Below are 17,303 nucleotides of genomic sequence, written 5' to 3' on the forward strand. Positions count from 1 at the left end.
TCATATCCTATGTAGCTGATGGAACGAGTAGTGCAGCGGGTACAGGAATCACTCTTAGGAGACATTCCTGGATGCGCTTGTGTTCCTTTGCGGAGCCCTTTAAGTCATCTTTCATGAACACTCCCTTTGATGACTCATCCCTTTTTGGGCCTAAAGTGAAGGAAACCTTAACCAGGTGTGAACAGGACGGAAAGACGGTCTGCCATCGGGGTCCGTTTTTCCACTCCCTACCCAACCCTATCTTAAAGGTCAGAGGGGAGGAAAAATGTGGTTCCGAAAAGCCCAAGGAGCCTTTCAGGACACATGTGGTGAACCCCCCTCCAGGGGCAGAGAAGGGGGTAATAATGGAAGATGCCTCATGCAAGACAGAGCGAGTCCGCAAACCAAGGGGATAGAGATCACTTCTCTGGGAAGCCCTACCAGCGCTCCTGAGAGGAGGCCCAACTGTCCTGCTATGGAGGCAGTCAGGGGTCGCTTGTCTTTGTACCCACATGCCTGGCTCAAACTAAAAGACAGCTGGGTACAAAGTATCATTTCCAGAGGGTATTTCATTCCATTTGTCACCCCCCTCCCCAGTCGTAAGAAAAATCCCGGATGTTCCACCCAGTTACAGGGAACAGGCAACTATACAGGTCCAAACATTGCTAGCAAAACGAATCGTCCAACCAGTCCCAGCAGACTAAACAGGATCTAGAACTTACTCAAGATTCTTTTTGGTTCCAAAGAAGACTGGGGACTGAAGACTCATATTGGACCTCAGCAGACTGAACCAATATGTAAAGAAAGTGAAGTTTCGGATGGTCATGTTTCAGTCTTTTCTTCCCTTCGTAGGGAAAGACAATTGGATGTGCTCGATAGATCTCAAGGATGCGTACTACCACATAAAAATGGCCAGGCCATCCAGGGATCACCTGCGCTTCCGGCTGGGAGCCATTCATTACCAGTTTCGAGCCCTGCCCTTTGGTCTCACTACAGCCCCCAGAGTGTTCACCAAAAGCATGGCAGTGGTCACAGCTTACCTGAGGCATCTAGGATTCCAGGTGTTCCCATACCTAGATGATTGGCGCCATACCACAACCACCAGGCATCAACTCATTCTGGCCAGGGAGTCCACTTTGTCACTCTGCAATCATCTAGGCATTACAATCCACTCAGAAAAATCTGCCTTGTCACCATCACAGCATATCGTTTTTATCGATGCAGAGTTGGACACCACCACCAAGACTTCCAATGGAAAGAGTCCTCCTCATTCGTCAACATGTCAGCATCCTGATATCAAAAGACAAAGCACCAGCATCGGAAGTTCTGAAAGTATTAGGCATGATGGCAGCTGTAGCCATACCACTAGCTCGGATGCACATACGGGTACTTCAATGGCTGTTGTTCACTCAATAGTTTTACCAAGAGCTACCCATGAATCACACTATAATGATCACAATTTCTTGCAAGAATGACCTTCAGTGGTGGTTGACCTCACTTCATGTCATGATAGGATGCCCATTTGTGCCACCCCCTTCAGCAGCCACTGTGATCACGGACGCTTCCCTAATAGGGTGGGGGGGTGTTTTCAGGGAAAGACTGTCCAAGGCACATGGACCGACCAGGAGACACATCTGCACATCAGTGTCCTAGAGATGAGAGCAGTACTTTTGGCATTGCAGTACTTTCAGGACTCTATTCCTCTGGGTATGATTGCGATTCAGACAGGCAACATATCGGTGGTCTGGTATTTGAACAAACAAGGAGGAACCAGATCTTACCCCCTTTGTCAAGAGGCTCTCGGAGTTTGGCAGTGGGCTGTTTCCACCCAGTCCTTTCTGTTGGCAACACACATCCCGGGGAGATCCAATGTGATATCAGACAAAACTGAGCAGGGCAATCTTGTTGCCCCACAAGTGGTCCCTCAAGAAACAAATTGTGGACAGGATATTCTGCAGGTGAGGCCAGCCTTGCTGCGACCTTTTTGCCAGTCACATGAATACGAAATGCAGAAGCTACTTTGCCCTGATTTCCCCTCCGGGAGAAGCCCCAAGGGATGCAGACGTGCACGATTGGCCTCTGGGTCTCCTCTGTGCATTTCCACCAATCCCGTTGATACCCAAGGTTCTACAGAAAGCAAAATCCCTGGGAAGAACAATCATTCTTATAGCCCCTCACTGGCCTCCTCAGATTTGGTTCCCCTTCCTTTGATGTCCTCTTTTGGAGGATCCCTGGATCCTGGACCCAGTTCCAGACCTTTTGACACACCCGTTGGGGGACCTTCATCCTTCTTTGCAGTCCCTGAAGCTGACAGCTTAGCTGCTCCAGTTCCCATCGTAGCCAGGTTCTATAACCTTTCCAATGAGACAAAACAGATTGTTTTGTCCTCTCATAAATCTTCTACCAGAAAGCTATATCTGAGCAAATGGAAGAAAATTACTGTATGGGCCTCTAAAAATAATATTGATCCGTACCAAGCTCCTGTAGCTTCCGTCTTAGAATTTTTGACTATGATTTTCAACAAAGGAGCTGCAGGAGCCACAGTTCGGGTTCAATTGGCTGCTATTTCTAATTTTCATCTTGGATTTGAAGGTTTGAATATCATGTCTTATAAGTTATCCAAAGCATTTCTCAAAGGGATTTTTCATATTAGGCCACCTGTGCAATCTCCCTATTCTCCATGGAATCTAAATGTTATGCTTTCACGTATAATTCTCCTGCCGTTTGAGACAGCTTCATCTTGTGATCTCAAAGTTTTGTCTTGGATGACCATCTTTCTGGTAGTTATTCTGCCCGTAGAGTGTCAGAGTTTCAGGCTTTATCCATCAAGCCTCCCTATTTGGTATTCCATGCTGACAGAGTCTCACTTAGAACAAATCCCTCATTCTTGCCCAGAGTTTGCACTGAAACCAATCTCAACCAAGTTATTGATTTGCCAGTCTTCTTCCCCAACCATTCTAACAATTTAGAGTATATGCTGTACAAACTTGATGATCACAAACAGCTCAGATTTTATCTGGCTAGAACAAAAGATTTCAGAAGATCAGACCAGCTTTTTGTTTAATTTTCAGACTCCAGGAAGGGGAGACTAGTGGCTAAAACAACTCTGTCTAAATGGTTATCTGATTGTATCACATTTGCCTATTCAGCAGCCAATATGCCTTTGCAACATAAGGTTAAAGCTCGCTCAACCAGAGCAGTTTCTGCATCATCTGCCTTTTCTGCCAGACTTCCCATTGATAACGTCTGTGCAGCAGCCACGTGGTCAAAACCTCATATCTTTATCACTCATTACAAAGTTGACAGGGCCTCCTTTGGATCCACGGTCCTGAGAAATGTACTCCAGTGAGCCACCCGAGATTGGTAGTGCTTGGGATGCTACCCATCAGTAAAGAATGAAAGGCGAGATTGAACAACTTCACATAAAGAAGTTATGTACTTACCACAACGTTCCATGTGAGTTGTTCATCTCGCCTTCATTCTTATGTCCCTCCCTCCTACCCCCTCCTGGGCTGATAGATGACCGAGATGCTGGTTCCATCCTGGTTGCTCAAACCTTCTTTTCCTTTTCTCTAGGAATATAAGAATGACATATGGTATTAGTATACGTAGCAAACAAGATCTGAGGTAATTCACAAGTGCATCATGGGATAGGGACTTGGCCTTGAGATATTTGAAGACCTGGAACTTTGCAATTGGCCGTATCGGAGTCAAGGGATCGGCTCCGAACCATCAGTAAAGAATGAAGGCGAGATGAACAACTCGCATGGAATGTTATGGTAAATACAGAACTTCTTTTTAATCATCCTGCAAGGCTTTCCAAGTTTTTTCAATGATGCAAATACATAATGCATTTGCTAGATGTGCACCATGAACTACGGTTCTGTTTGTCAAACTAAGACCATCACAGTTTGAGTTTGTATCTTTCTTCCCATCCAAGATGGGTAAGGGGGTCCAACGTTATGCTTCCTTTGACTTTGACTGTGCATCCCATGTCTACAAAGAAAAGGGCTTATTATGTAAACCTGCAAAGGCATATTCAATAAGATCTGTAACCTCTTCCACAGCCTTTTTTTTTTTTTTAGGATCCCTCTTGATGTGTGACTGCTAGCTGCTTGGTCCAAGGTTCATATTTTTATTTCACATTATAAATTGGGTATGCAATCAAGGTCTAGAGCCCCCTATTGTTCGGCTGTGCTTTGGAATATCCTTCTATGAGACCTCCCAAATGTTAAGGTAGCTGAGGACTCTGTCCAGTCCATTGAACAGATGGAAGAGACAAAACATCAGATATGAAAGTTATGTACTTACTATAACAATAGATCTGTGTTGTCTGCTTCTGTCCTTCCTTAACTTTCCCTATCTTTTATTTCAGTTTTTCGTTCCTGGAGTGACCTTACTGAATTATCCTTTTTGACCACAGGATTAGCTTTTAAACCTTTAAGTCAGCTTATTTCTTTCTATCTTGCTTTCTTCCCTGTTGCCTGTATTTCTGCTAATTTTCCAGGTACCTTTGAGGAAGTATACCTTTTTTATGCTGGTACTGTGGACAAACTCAGTCTGAGGTTACAGAGGAATTGTGGGTAATGGATGGAGCCTGAGCACTGGATCCGAAGCTTGAAAGCAACAGAAGTCTGATCCAATCACCCATTCATCGAGGAAGAACAGAAGCAGACAGCACAGTTATATCGTTATGCTAAGTACTTAACTTTCATTTCTTGCAACAAAGCTAATTATTTTGGTTACTCTTAAGGTATTGGAATGTACATATAGTAAAAGAGTGGGGTATAGCGCCCATACTGGAGAAAGTTATAGAGGAGCAAATTATGTGTTTGTGTGTGTGTATGTATATACATATATATATATATATATATATATATATATATATATATATATATATATATATGTATATACACATATACACATATACATATATGCATACGCGTGTGTAGAATATGCATAATGTAGTTCAGTGGCACTTAAGGTCACAAAGTAAGAAAATAAATTGTAGCAAGCCCAGGAGATTGCATCTTTGGTGGAAAAAAAAAGTGGGGGCTGGGACAGACTGCTTTAAAAAAATATCCAGCTGAATGTGTTACTTTTTAAGTAGTAGGGTAGGAAAACTGATGGTAATGACTGCACTGTTAATATAGAGTTATAGCCACTTAATGTTGACTGCTAATTTCAGATACTTGAACTGCTGCGGTTTGGTTTGCTGGCAGTAGTTAATTGTTGCATTTTTTGTTATGGTTACTGAAAAGAGGCATATTGTCTACATTTTCATTTTAAAGCCTTTTTTTTTTGAGGTCTTAAGTTCTGAGTTGCCAGATTATCTCACTGTAAATTATATTTCAGACTTGTTCGGACAGTGTTACCTAGTAAGAGTGCAAAAAAATAAAAAAGAGAGAGATGCAATTAATTTGTTGTAATTTGTACTTTCCTGTTGTGGATTTTTGCCTGTCCATCTCCAGCAGATCTGAAAACAAACTGTAAACTAGTGTATCCTGCCTCTTACAAGTTATAAAATCTGCTGATGGGAAATCAGATGGTGCCCAGCAAAATGTCTTATTTCAGTGAGTGAACAGCATTGTCTTTAATGTGTGTTGTTGGAAAGTAAGAATGACCTGTTTTGTACCATGTCACAATAACAGAGACTTGGATTTTCATTTCATTTGTGCATTATTGAAACGTTATTAATCCCTTAATATGCTGTCACTTTGAAATTGTTTCCTTTCTGTTGTATCTACTGTATATTTTTTGCTTTGTAGTGGAGTTGGACGGAACTGGCCTTGGGCTTCTGGTGGGAGCAGTATTCTAGCTGAGTTTGGAACATTACATTTGGAGTTTATGCATCTGAGCCATCTATCTGGAAAGCCAGAGTTTGCTGAAAAGGTTAGCCTCTGCATTTTAATCTTTTGCTGCACAGAAAGCATGCACTGTGCATTGCATGTTCAGTCAATATCCTCGTGTACATGTCACGGCAGCTGCTTTCTGTTTGAATGCTGGAACCACTCATGTTGACAGTTTAGTAATTAATGTCAAAGTTAGAGCTGTGTACTGCATTAAATATTGTTTTGGATATTGCATTTTTGAGCTTCAGCTACCAGTTCCTTTCTCATTTGTTAAGACAGTTAACCATTTTATATCTGTACTCCTTTTTGTAATTCAGTCTCGAAAGGAAAATATATTTTATTGCAGAACCTGCAGTGTTCCTTTTGATCTGATTCTGGGAAAATTTAAAAATGTAGATTCTGTACATTGTGTGCGTGTGTAAAATATATATTTGTGTGTGTGCATATACACACATTTACACACACACACACACATGCACACACACAATATGTTCACACACAGTATATAATTTTTCAATAAGGCTTGGACTACATTTGTAAGCAATTATTTGGCTTCTTGCTGGAGTTTGAAAAATAAAAAATAAGCAAGTGAAGTAATTTTATTTCTTTCTGTCTGCACTTAGGTTTTTAGCCATTTAGTTCTGCATTTTGTAGTGCCCGTTCTGTTTTTTTTTTTTTTTTTTTTTGTATTTTATTTACTTCTTTGATTTCCTGTTTTGAAAAACCTGTAGGCCTTTGTTTTGAGACAGCCTGAGACTGTGTATCTAAGTGAGAACTTGATGTACTCCTGATCTAGGGAAACACTTAACACTTGAGCTTCTGATTTCAGTTGTTATTGGTTATTTTGCTTGTTTGATTGGTATTTGATACACAACTGTGTAGCCTGTCAGTAAGGCTTGGGCTGCATTTGCAAGCAATTATTTCTGCCTCTGCTCTGTTTTTGCGTTTTATTTACTGCTATGATTTCCTGTTTTGAGAAATCTTTAGGCCTGAATCCCCCCCACCTACCCATTTCCTAGACTCTTGAAGCCTGTGTTAACCTCTCTTTCATATAACCCCACTCAGTTAGTGCACACTGCAATATTGAGTTTTGCTCCTGTCTTTCCAACTTATTTTTGAAATCTGTAACATCTTTGGACTAGACAACCAGTCTTGCTTGGAAGGGCTTTTCAAGAATCGGCTTGGGATTGGTACTTCTGTTTTGCTCCCAGTGAGAGAAGTAGAGGAACATTATATTATTTCTGAAAAATGCTGCAAACTTTTTAGATACTTTATTGCATTTTTTCTTTCTTTTTTATCAATATAAAGTACATTTGCTTTTCCATGATCTAGCTGCTGCTAGTGTGCTTTGAAATCATCTTTTAAGTAATTGCTGGTATTTCCTTGTTTTATTTGCGCACATCACTGATATTTTTACTAAAGTGTTTTTCATATCACTGTTGCTGTTAAACTGTTTGTCTGGACTGTCTGCCTGGAAATCACCTTCTGTAGGAGATTTCTAGCTAGTTGTGTTGTATTAACATTGCACTCGTGGGATTCTTTTTACTGTGGTTTTACTTCCTGTGGCAGGAGGTGTTTGCCTGGTCTATCTGATTTGGGAAATGCGGAAAATAGCTCAAAGTGCAGTTGTTTTATTGGCCAGAGGGCTCAGTAGTCAGTTTTCTGTTTTTTCAGTACTGGTATAAATTTGGCACATTTGCGCAGCTTTTTGCTTATTTTCACAGTTCAGCAAAGCTTGGCATCCTAGCCTGTGTTTTACTTGCATCCAGGCAAAGCTGAACACTTTGGATTGATAAGTCATACTTGTATAACTTATGTAATTGCTCCTGTTTATTTGCGCATTTCACTGATATTATGTTAAGTTGTCAATCTCGCCTTCATTCTTGCTGGATGGGTTCGGAGCCGATCCTCTGCTCCGACTCGGCACTTTCTTAGCTTGAGAACTCCTTTTACCAGCTCGAGGCAACCCTATATCCCATGATGCAAGGCGAGACTACCTCAGATCTCGTTTGCCGCTTTGCGAAGAGGTCTCTTTTTTTGCCAGCTCAGGTGAGTTTGAAATTTCAAACAATTTAGTCAGGGTTTTTTTTTCTCTCCCTTTCTCCTTAATAGTCAGAATAGTGTGTAGTTTTCTACAGCCCATCCTATTTGCCTTTAATTAAACTTTAAAGTTAATTTGTAAAGTTAATAATATTTCAGTTAGGTCTAGGCCTCTCTTTCTAAATCCCTATCTGTGTGTGTGTTTTGGGATTAATAGTGTGACTGTTCAGTGTGTGTGTGTGTGTGTTTTTTGTGCTTAGACTATGTCTAAGGAAGGAAAGGTCTCAGGCTTCAAGAAGTGTGACTCGTGCTGTCAGAAGATGTCTCTGACAGACGGTCACACTTCTTGTGTTTACTGCCTGGGGCCTTTACACCTGCAGGACTCCTGTGCTATATGTCATTCTTTTAGCCAGAGAGTCCTGCAGGAGAGGAGGAACAAATTAATCCTCCATGGCTTATTAAAGCCAGAAGGTTCACCCACTAAGACTGGGTCGAGTAAACCTTCTAAGCCACCTAAGGTTCAGGCTACAGTGGTTAAGCCTTCCCCGGTGGCTCCGACTACTTCGGAGTCGAGATCGGCTCCGGCTGGAGCCGATCTTTCTTCCTCTGATGTGGTAGTGTCAGTTCCTACCGGCTCCGGCAGTCAGTCTACAGTTGCCTTGTCGGCTCCGGCTGGCGCCAACGTGTTATCCAGTATCGGAGCCGAAAAGCCTTCGGCTCCATCTGGAACCCAGAGGACGTCGGCTCCGATGGCTTCGTCCAAGAAGAGATCTCGGTCCCCTTCTTTGGAGTCGATCCACTCTGCTCCAAGGTCTCCTCTTTTGTCGGAACGGAGTCATCGGAGCCGATCTTAGAGATCTTCCAGGCTGTCTGACCACGATTTAGAGAGGGTGGTAAGCAGGCTGTTGAAGTCACAGGCACTAGCCCAAATGCTCCATAGCTTGTCTCAACAGACTTCGGCTATTGCTCTTCCCCTTGAACTTCCTCCTCCGACTCTCCTCCAGAGTTCGGAGCCGGAGCTACTCGGGACAGCGACCGTGTCAGCGCCGGAGCCGATACATCCACTTTCGGCTCCGTCGTCTTCGGCTCCGATCTCCTCCATGAGACCTTCCTTGGAGGGATCCGGTCGTCGAGTTTCCCTTGTCGGCTCCGAGGGGGCTAGTGGCATCGGACCCTTGTCCGACCCCGCTCTCCCTCTCGGGGCTTCGGCTTTGGTAAGCTCGGCACCGACATCGGCCTCGGAGCCTTCTCTCTCAGTGGAACCGGGAATTCCTGTCTCCTCGGAGCGGGAATATTCTGGTCTCCCTGGGAGGGGAGCCTTTGAGGTGATGAGGAGTGTCCTGGCACCTGAGCCAGGTCAACGGTCCATCCCTTTAGCTCCTCCCTCTTCGGTGCCTGTTGATGTCTCTTGCCAGCCTCTTGCTCTCAGGCCCAGGGATCCATCGCCCCAGGTTTCCCCATTGGGAATAACTTCCTCTTCCGAGGTTTCTCCTGATCCCGCAGGGGAACCCCCTCGGAAGAGGACGTGTAAGAGGAAACACACAGACTCCCCTGAGTCTACAACATCTGATACCGACTTAGATGAGTCGTAGGGTTCCCCACGGTCCCCCTCTGAGGATGTCTCCTTTTCAGACATCCTTGAACTCCTCAAACAGAGGGGGAACTGGCCTTCCATTGACCCCTCCGAGGATGAGTCGGTATACCTGGAGGCTTTTGGATCCCGACCCTCCCACCTCCTGGGTGTCTCTGCCTTTCGACCCACATATGCAGGTAGTGGCTCGGAAGGCGTGGGCAGCCCTGGATTCTGTGGAACCTGTCCCCAGGAGGCTATCCAAATTTATTACGGCCCCTTCAGACAAGCAGTTTCTTTCTAAGGACGTCTCTGTGGATGCTATGGTGGTGGCGGCGGCCACCAAGAAGGAACTTGCGGATCCTTCCGTGCCTGTCCATCCTCCTAACAAAGATTTTAGGACCATGGATAGGTATGGCAAGCGGATATTTTCTTCAGCGACCTTTGCTATGCGTTCGCTGAACTACCTTTGTCATTTCACCAGACGTCAAAGAGATATTCTCAAGGAACTAGGTGAAGTGGTTCAGGATCCTTCAGCTGCTGGGGCTCAGGACAAGATTGCCTCACAGCTAGCAATCCTAAATTCTTTAACCAACTCCTCCATGCGGCTCATATCCTATGCAGCCAATGGAGCGAGCAGAGCCGCAGGCAACAGGAGTGGCTCTTAGGCGTCAAGCCTGGATACGGCTTTGTAATTTCGCGGACCCCTTTAAGGCGTCCTTCACCAATACCCCCTTTGACGGTTCGGCTTTGTTCGGACCTCAGGTGAAGGAAACCTTGACCAGGTGTGAGCAAGACGGCAAAACTCTTTCTGCCGTAGGAGTCCATTTTTCCACCCCTTCTAGACCCTATACCAAGGGTCAGAAAGGAGGAAAGATGTGGTTCCGTAAAGCCCAAGGAGCAGCGCCGGACACACGTGGTCAGTTTACCCCCAGAGGCAGAGGGGGTAAAAATAACAGATGCCGCCCTAGAGGCAGGGGGGGTCCCCAAAATCAGGGCAACAGGGAGCCTCTTCCTGATGAGCCCTTTTAGCATCCCTGAGGTGTTGCCCGACTGTCCACCCTTGGAGGCAGTCGGGGGAAGGATATCGCTGTACCCAGTAGCCTGGCGTTCCCTTTCACAAGACATGTGGGTACAGTCGATCATATCCGAGGGTTACAAAATCCCCTTCGAAAGGTATCCCGTACCTCACCAATCCCTTCCAGACATCTCACCCGGTCAAAGGGATTTGGCAATACAGGAGGTTTCAAAGCTCCTAGAAAAAAGAGCCGTCCAGACTGTTCCAGCAGACCAAGTAGGATCCGGCGTCTACTCGAGGTTCTTTTTGATCCCCAAAAGGACGGGAGATTGGAGACCTATTTTAGACCTGAGCAATCTAAACAGATTTGTCAAAAAGGCAAGATTCCGGATGGTCACGCTTCAGTCCATTCTGCCCTTTCTGGGCAAGGACAACTGGATGTGCTCGATAGACCTTCAGGACGCGTACTATCACATAAAAATACACAGGCGCTCCAGGAGGTTTCTCCGCTTTCGGCTAGGGACCAGTCATTATCAATTCAGAGCCCTGCCCTTTGGCCTCACTTCAGCCCCCAGAGTGTTTACCAAATGCATGGCAGTGGTCACAGCTCATCTGAGACGTCAAGGATTCCAGGTGTTTCCTTTTTTAGACGACTGGCTCCTCTCCGCCACCACCAAGCATCAGCTTCTTCAGAGCAGAGACTACTCTCTGCAACTTTGCAAAAGGTTGGGAATATCGGTGAATTTCGAAAAATCTTCTCTGCTGCCTTGCCAATCTATCACCTTTATAGGCGCAGAATTAAACACCGTCAGTATGTTAGCCAGACTAACAGATCAGAGAATTCTGGACATCCAAAAATACGTTTGGATCTTATTGCAGAGCAGCAAAGTCAAAGCCAGATTGGTTCTGAAGGTTCTAGGTCTTATGGCTGCGGCCATTGTACTTCTACCATTAGCTCGCTTCCACATGCGTCTTCTGCAGTGGATGCTATTCACTCAGTGGTCGTTCCAGAACCTTCCCATGAGGCACGAAATCTTGGTTACACAATCGTGCAGAACTCATCTAACCTGGTGGATATCTTCCCCTCTACTTCATCAGGGCCGACCATTTGTTCCCCCTCCTCCGGTTGCCACAGTCACTACGGATGCCTCTCTGATCGGGTGAGGGGGGGCATTATCAGGGGAGGATGGTCCACGGGACTTGGCAACCCATCGAATACCATCTGCATATAAATGTCCTGGAGATGAGAGCGGTGCTTTTAACGTTGCAAGCCCTCAACGACTTTCTTCCCGCGGGGACTATTGCAGTTCAAACGGACAACATGTCTGTGGTCTGGTACATCAACAAGCAGGGCGGGACCAGGTCCTATCCTTTGTGTCGAGAAGCTCTTAGACTTTGGCAATGGGCAATCTCCTCTCATCGGTTTCTGATAGCAACGCACATCCCCGGCAGGTCCAACCTCTTAGCGGACAGACTGAGCAGAGCCATACTCATGCCTCACGAGTGGTCTCTCAATCAATCGATAGTGGACGAGATATTTCTGAAGTGGGGCACTCCTTGTTGCGACCTTTTTGCTACACCCCAAAACAACAAATGCCTGGACTTCTTCACCCTCTTTCCCCTACCAGGCCAACCCCTGAGAGACTCTCTAACCCAGGATTGGCCCCGGGGACTTCTGTACGCCTTTCCTCCTTTCCCCTTAATTCCACAGGTCATTCAGAAAGCTACCGTTTTGAGAGCCAAGTTGATTCTCATTGCCCCTTACTGGCCTCGACAAATTTGGTTTCCGACCCTACATCGTCACCTCCTGGTGCAGCCTTGGCATCTGGACCCAGTTCCGGACCTTTTGATCCACCAATTGGGTCAACAGCACCGGGCCATTCGTTCTCTCAACCTCACTGCTTGGTTGCTCCACTTCCTTCCCTAGCCAGGCTTCCTATGATCTCTGATCCTGTCAGAGATATCTTAATAGCTTCTTTGAAGTCGTCCACCAGAACGGTTTATGCTAGCAAGTGGCGACGTTTTTCCCTTTGGGCAAACTCCAGGCACATTGATCCCTTTACTGCACCTGTGCATTCTATTTTAGATTTTCTGGCTGAAGTTTTTCAGTCAGGATCTTCTTGATCAACAGTCAAAGTTCAACTGGCGGCTATTTCCAAATATCATGTTGGCTTGCAAGATCATAACATTATGTCACATAGACTATGCAAAGCTTTTCTGAGAGGAGTTTTTCTCCTAAAGCCTCCAATAAGACATCCTCCTCCACAATGGGATCTGAATTTGATGTTAGCATCCTTGATTTTACCCCCCTTCGAACCGTCTGCTTCATGCTCCTTGAAGTTACTGACCTGGAAAACAATATTCTTACTGGCTGTCACTTCAGCAAGGAGGGTATCCGAGATTCAAGCTCTCTGCATCCGTTCCCCTTACTTGGTCTTTCACAAGGACAGGGTATCCTTGAGAACAAATCCATCCTTTCTTCCCAAAGTTGTCTCTCAAACTAATATTAAACAATCCATCGATCTACCAGTTTTTTTCCCAAATTATTCTGACAGAGCTGAACAAAAGCTGCATTTTTTGGATGTCCATCGTCAGCTCAGATATTATTTGCATAGAACTAAACAATTCAGGAAATCAGATCAATTATTTGTCTCCTATGCAGAAAACAGGAAAGGTCTCCCAGTATCAAAAGTGACCTTGTCCAGATGGTTATCTTCCACCATTTCATACGTGTATTCGCTCAGAGGCAAGCAACTACCCTCAAAACCGAACGAACACTCAACCAGGAGCCTATCCACTTCTACAGCTTTTCAGGATAGGCTACCCATTGATACCATTTGTGCAGCAGCTACTTGGGCCACTCCTCATACCTTTGTCTCTCATTACAAATTAGATTTGGCCTCCAGGGACAGAGCCAGTTTTGGTTCCACAGTACTCAAGAGTCTGTTCCATTGAGCCACCCGGGATACAGGTGCTAGGGACGCGGTCCCATCCAGCAAGAATGAAGGCGAGATTGACAACTTAACATTTAGAAGTTATGTACCTACCATAACGTTCCATGTTAGTTGTCTTCTCTGCTTCTTCTTCTCCCTCCCTCCTTCCCCCTGGCCTGGACAGATCTTGAAGAGTTTCTCTTCTTCAGATTCACTCTCCTTAGTTCTTAGAGAGTCTATCTTAAGAACTTTTTGCCTAGTTCTTCTAGGTTAGTTTTGCTCTTCCTTTGGGATTAGTATTATTGGCAGGGTTATTTAGCTACCAAACGAGATCTGAGGTAGTCTCGCCTTGCATCATGGGATATAGGGTTGCCTCGAGCTGGTAAAAGGAGTTCTCAAGCTAAGCCGAGTCGGAGCAGAGGATCGGCTCCGAACCCATCCAGCAAGAAAGAAGGCGAGAGAAGACAACTAACATGGAACGTTATAGTAGGTACATAACTTCTAATTTACTTAAGTGCTTTTCCTGTCACTGTTGCTGCTGTTAGACTGCTTTGAAATCCCCTTTTATATGGGATTTCTAGCTAGTTGTTTAGGTTGATTGTAGTAGCATTGCACTTGTGGGATTCTTCTTACTGTGTTATACATTTGGAGGACTGGGATTAGTCATCTTGTGGCAAGAGGTGTTTGCCTGGTCTATCTGAAATGGGAAAAACACAAAAGGCCTCTAAGTGTAGTTGTTTTATTGGCCAGAGGGTGCTTTAGTAAATTTTCTGTTTTTCCAGTTGTTGTTTGTCTTTTTGGCTTTTCCAGGTTAGGGGTCACCACAGCGGAACTCCGGTCCGCTAATGATGATTTTTATGGTGCTGAGTTGCCAGCCCGACGCCCAACCTTCAACGAAGGCAAGCCCATTCATGCATGTCTTTCGAACGCCACTCGATCGCGGGGAGGACATGCAGACTCCACACAGAAGGCACTCCAGCCGAGAATCGAACAGGAGGACCTCTTGCTGTGAGGAAACAATGCTACCGCTGCACCACCACGGTGCTGGTATAAATTCAGTGGGTTTGCGCAGAGCTGTTTACTGTGCAGTGGCAGTCAGCAGTGCTGTGTACAGAAACACATGTCTAGAAAGCAGATTTTCCTAATAGAACTATCCTAAACCAGTAAATGGTCTTCATCTCACATTGCTGCAGTCCTTACACTTGGGTAGTCCGCTGTCCTCGGTCGGCCCGAATATCAAAGTATAAGGCTGACGTCGGTCAAGGCGCGTTTGACTGACATCAGGACGTCAGGGTACAAATGCGCATGACCGACGTCATATCCTCTGTCTTTTTTGCCGCATGGTCCGATGCAGAAGCAGTATTGCAAGTGCCGGTTGGCGTTCTGAAATTTTTCGATTCCGGAGTTTCAGACCGAGTCAAAGTTGGCTAAGTACCCCGTTGGGGAATATTTTAGTTTTTTCTTGCCTCAGTGGTTTACCGGATGTCAGAAAAAGTGAATAATTGTATTTCTTGTGGGAAACAGATACCGCATAGAGACTATCATACTTTGTGTATTCCTTGTTTAGGGCCTGAGCACGACGTTGTTGGGTGTCGCTCTTGTGCTAGATTTAATAAGCGCACTATAAAGAGGAGATTAGATTGTGCCAGGTTAGTCTTTGGGAAGCGGTGCAATTATAAAATGCCGTTGGATGCTCCGACACCCGCTTCTTTGAAGAAGCGCAAGGACAAAGCAGTGAAGCCTAGGCTAGAAGAACCGTCCGTACCGGACGCCGGTTCTTTAGAGGTGTCGGTGGAGCCGGTGGTTCCACCGGAGGTTTCTTTGGGATCCCAGGGAGAGACCTTATTATTGCAGGATGTGGCCTCTCAGGAGGCAGGTCAGGGTGAAGGGGCTTCTCAGGTTACTATACTCCCCTCCCTGCCTAGGGTGGTTAGGCCCTCTCCTTCTGTTTCCAAGGCTTCTCCTACAGGCAGGCCAGGTTTAGCTTCAGTTGGTGTCACCCCTAGTTCTTCTGGAACTGTGCCCAAGAAGCATATGCTTAAAATGGCAGAAGATTTGATTACTCTGATTAGGGGTTCTTTGCCCCCTCCTGATAAGAGACCTAGGGTGGAGCCTGAGCTAGGGAGTTTTGAGCAGGCTTCGGATGTTTCAGAGTCTTCGGCTGAAGACTTGCAGGAGTACTCTTTTTATTCTGATTCTGATGTGGATGATTCTACTCCTTCTGCTTCTCCTCCTGAGGATTTTTCTTTTTCAGAAACTCTTCATTCCATGAGGGAGCATTTTAAGTGGGAAGGTCAGGACTTCTCTGATTCCAGGAAAAGGCTTAGGGAATTTTTGTTTTTACCCCAGCATAGGCCTTTGGCTATACCTCCTGTTTTGGATGTAGTGGAAGATGTTTTTACAGAGGCTTCTCTTAATCCTGATTCTTTGCCTCCTGCTCCTGTTAAACCGGATAGGTATTACAGGGTGCCTGAAGTTCATAAGTATCTTTTTAAGAGTCCTAGGGCAGACCCAGAAACTGTTAGCCAGGGGCCTAAAGGTGTTAAGGCTTCTGTTGTCAAGAATCCGGTTCCTGCAGATAAAGAAGCCAGGGCCTTGGATAGATGGGGAAAGAAAGTTTATACTTCTTCCACTCTAGCTATGAGGGCTTTGAATTGCCAGTTTCACATGTTAAAATACCAAAACTATCACAGTTGAAGTCTAAGGTTGATGCTCTGGCAGAAGGTATTGATAGTAAAGAGTTACAAGATTTAGTACATGTTTCTGAACAGGTGGGTAAGCATTCTTTGCAATGTGGTTTTGATGCTGTACAGGCCTCGTCTAGGGTGGCTGCCACTGGGTCAGTTCTTCGCAGGCACGCCTGGCTGAGGGATCACAATTTATCTGACCATGTTAAAACTAGGATTTTAGATGCTCCTTTACAATCTGATGTGTTGTTTGGTTCTCCTGTTGAGGCAGTTTTGAAGAAAATGGAAGACAAGGCTAAGTCTATGCAGACTGTTAAAGATTTTTTGCAGGTTCAGCCTCCAAAGTTTAGTAGAAATTGGCCTGCTAAAGGGTGGACGTATCCTTCTTATGATTCCCAGTCTAGGGGTAGATCTAGACGTGGTAGGGGCAGAGCTCAGGGCTCTTTCAGGCCTAGAACAGGGAGTTCTCCTGCACAGTCTTCAGGTGAGGGCAGGGGTCAGTCCTTTCGTAAACAGACCCAATGACCTACCTTTTCAGCTGCCAGAGCCTTCTCGTCTGGCAGCACCTTTGGGAGGAAGGTTGGCACTTTTCAAAGAAAATTGGAGTTTAATTACCCAAGACAGATGGGTATTGGATATCATACACCAAGGTTACAGGTTTTATTTCCATACCTTGCCTCCTTTCAGAGGCATGCCAGGCGTTCCTCCTCAACAAAGAATAGAGGCTCACAAGCAAATTTCTCTGTTACTTCAACTAGGGGCCATACAGCCGGTCCCTATGCCAGAAGTGGGCCTAGGATTTTATTCTCGCCTGTTCCTAGTACCAAAGAAGGGGAACACGTGGAGACCAATTTTGGATTTATCTATCCTCAACACTTATCTGGACATTCCCAAGTTCAAAATGTTGACGTTACAACAGCTTTTACCTCTGCTGGGCAAAGTTCACTGGATGGTAACTTTGGATCTCAAGGAGGCTTACCTTCATGTTCCTATCAGACTAAGTTGCAGGAAGTATCTGCGTTTTCGAGCTGGGACTTCTCACTATCAGTTCTCTGCATTGCCCTTTGGCTTATCTACTGCGCCCAGAGTGTTCACGAAAGTTCTGGCTCCAGTGATAGCTTTCTTCAGGCTAAAAGGAATACAGATCTATCCTTATTTGGATGACTGCCTGATTCTGGCTCAAGGAAGGGAAGAGCTTCTTCATCATTTGGAATATGTGATAGC

The 17,303-nt window shown here is 45.3% G+C and overlaps 1 protein-coding gene across 1 annotated transcript in view; it reads left to right on the forward strand.

Annotated features, from left to right (window-relative positions):
• MAN1A1 (mannosidase alpha class 1A member 1) overlaps positions 1 to 17,303 on the forward strand; it is an 884,250-nt gene that overhangs the window by 441,974 nt on the left and 424,973 nt on the right. Inside the window, exon 6 of the mRNA XM_044074409.1 lies at positions 5,748 to 5,871. Within this exon, the coding sequence (XP_043930344.1) occupies positions 5,748 to 5,871 (124 nt within the window). The remainder of the gene's footprint in view (positions 1 to 5,747; positions 5,872 to 17,303) is intronic.

The sequence above is a fragment of the Protopterus annectens genome, chromosome 1.part1, assembly GCF_019279795.1.
Source record: "Protopterus annectens isolate FY-2018-M chromosome 1.part1, PAN1.0, whole genome shotgun sequence".
Taxonomy (NCBI): domain Eukaryota; kingdom Metazoa; phylum Chordata; order Ceratodontiformes; family Protopteridae; genus Protopterus; species Protopterus annectens.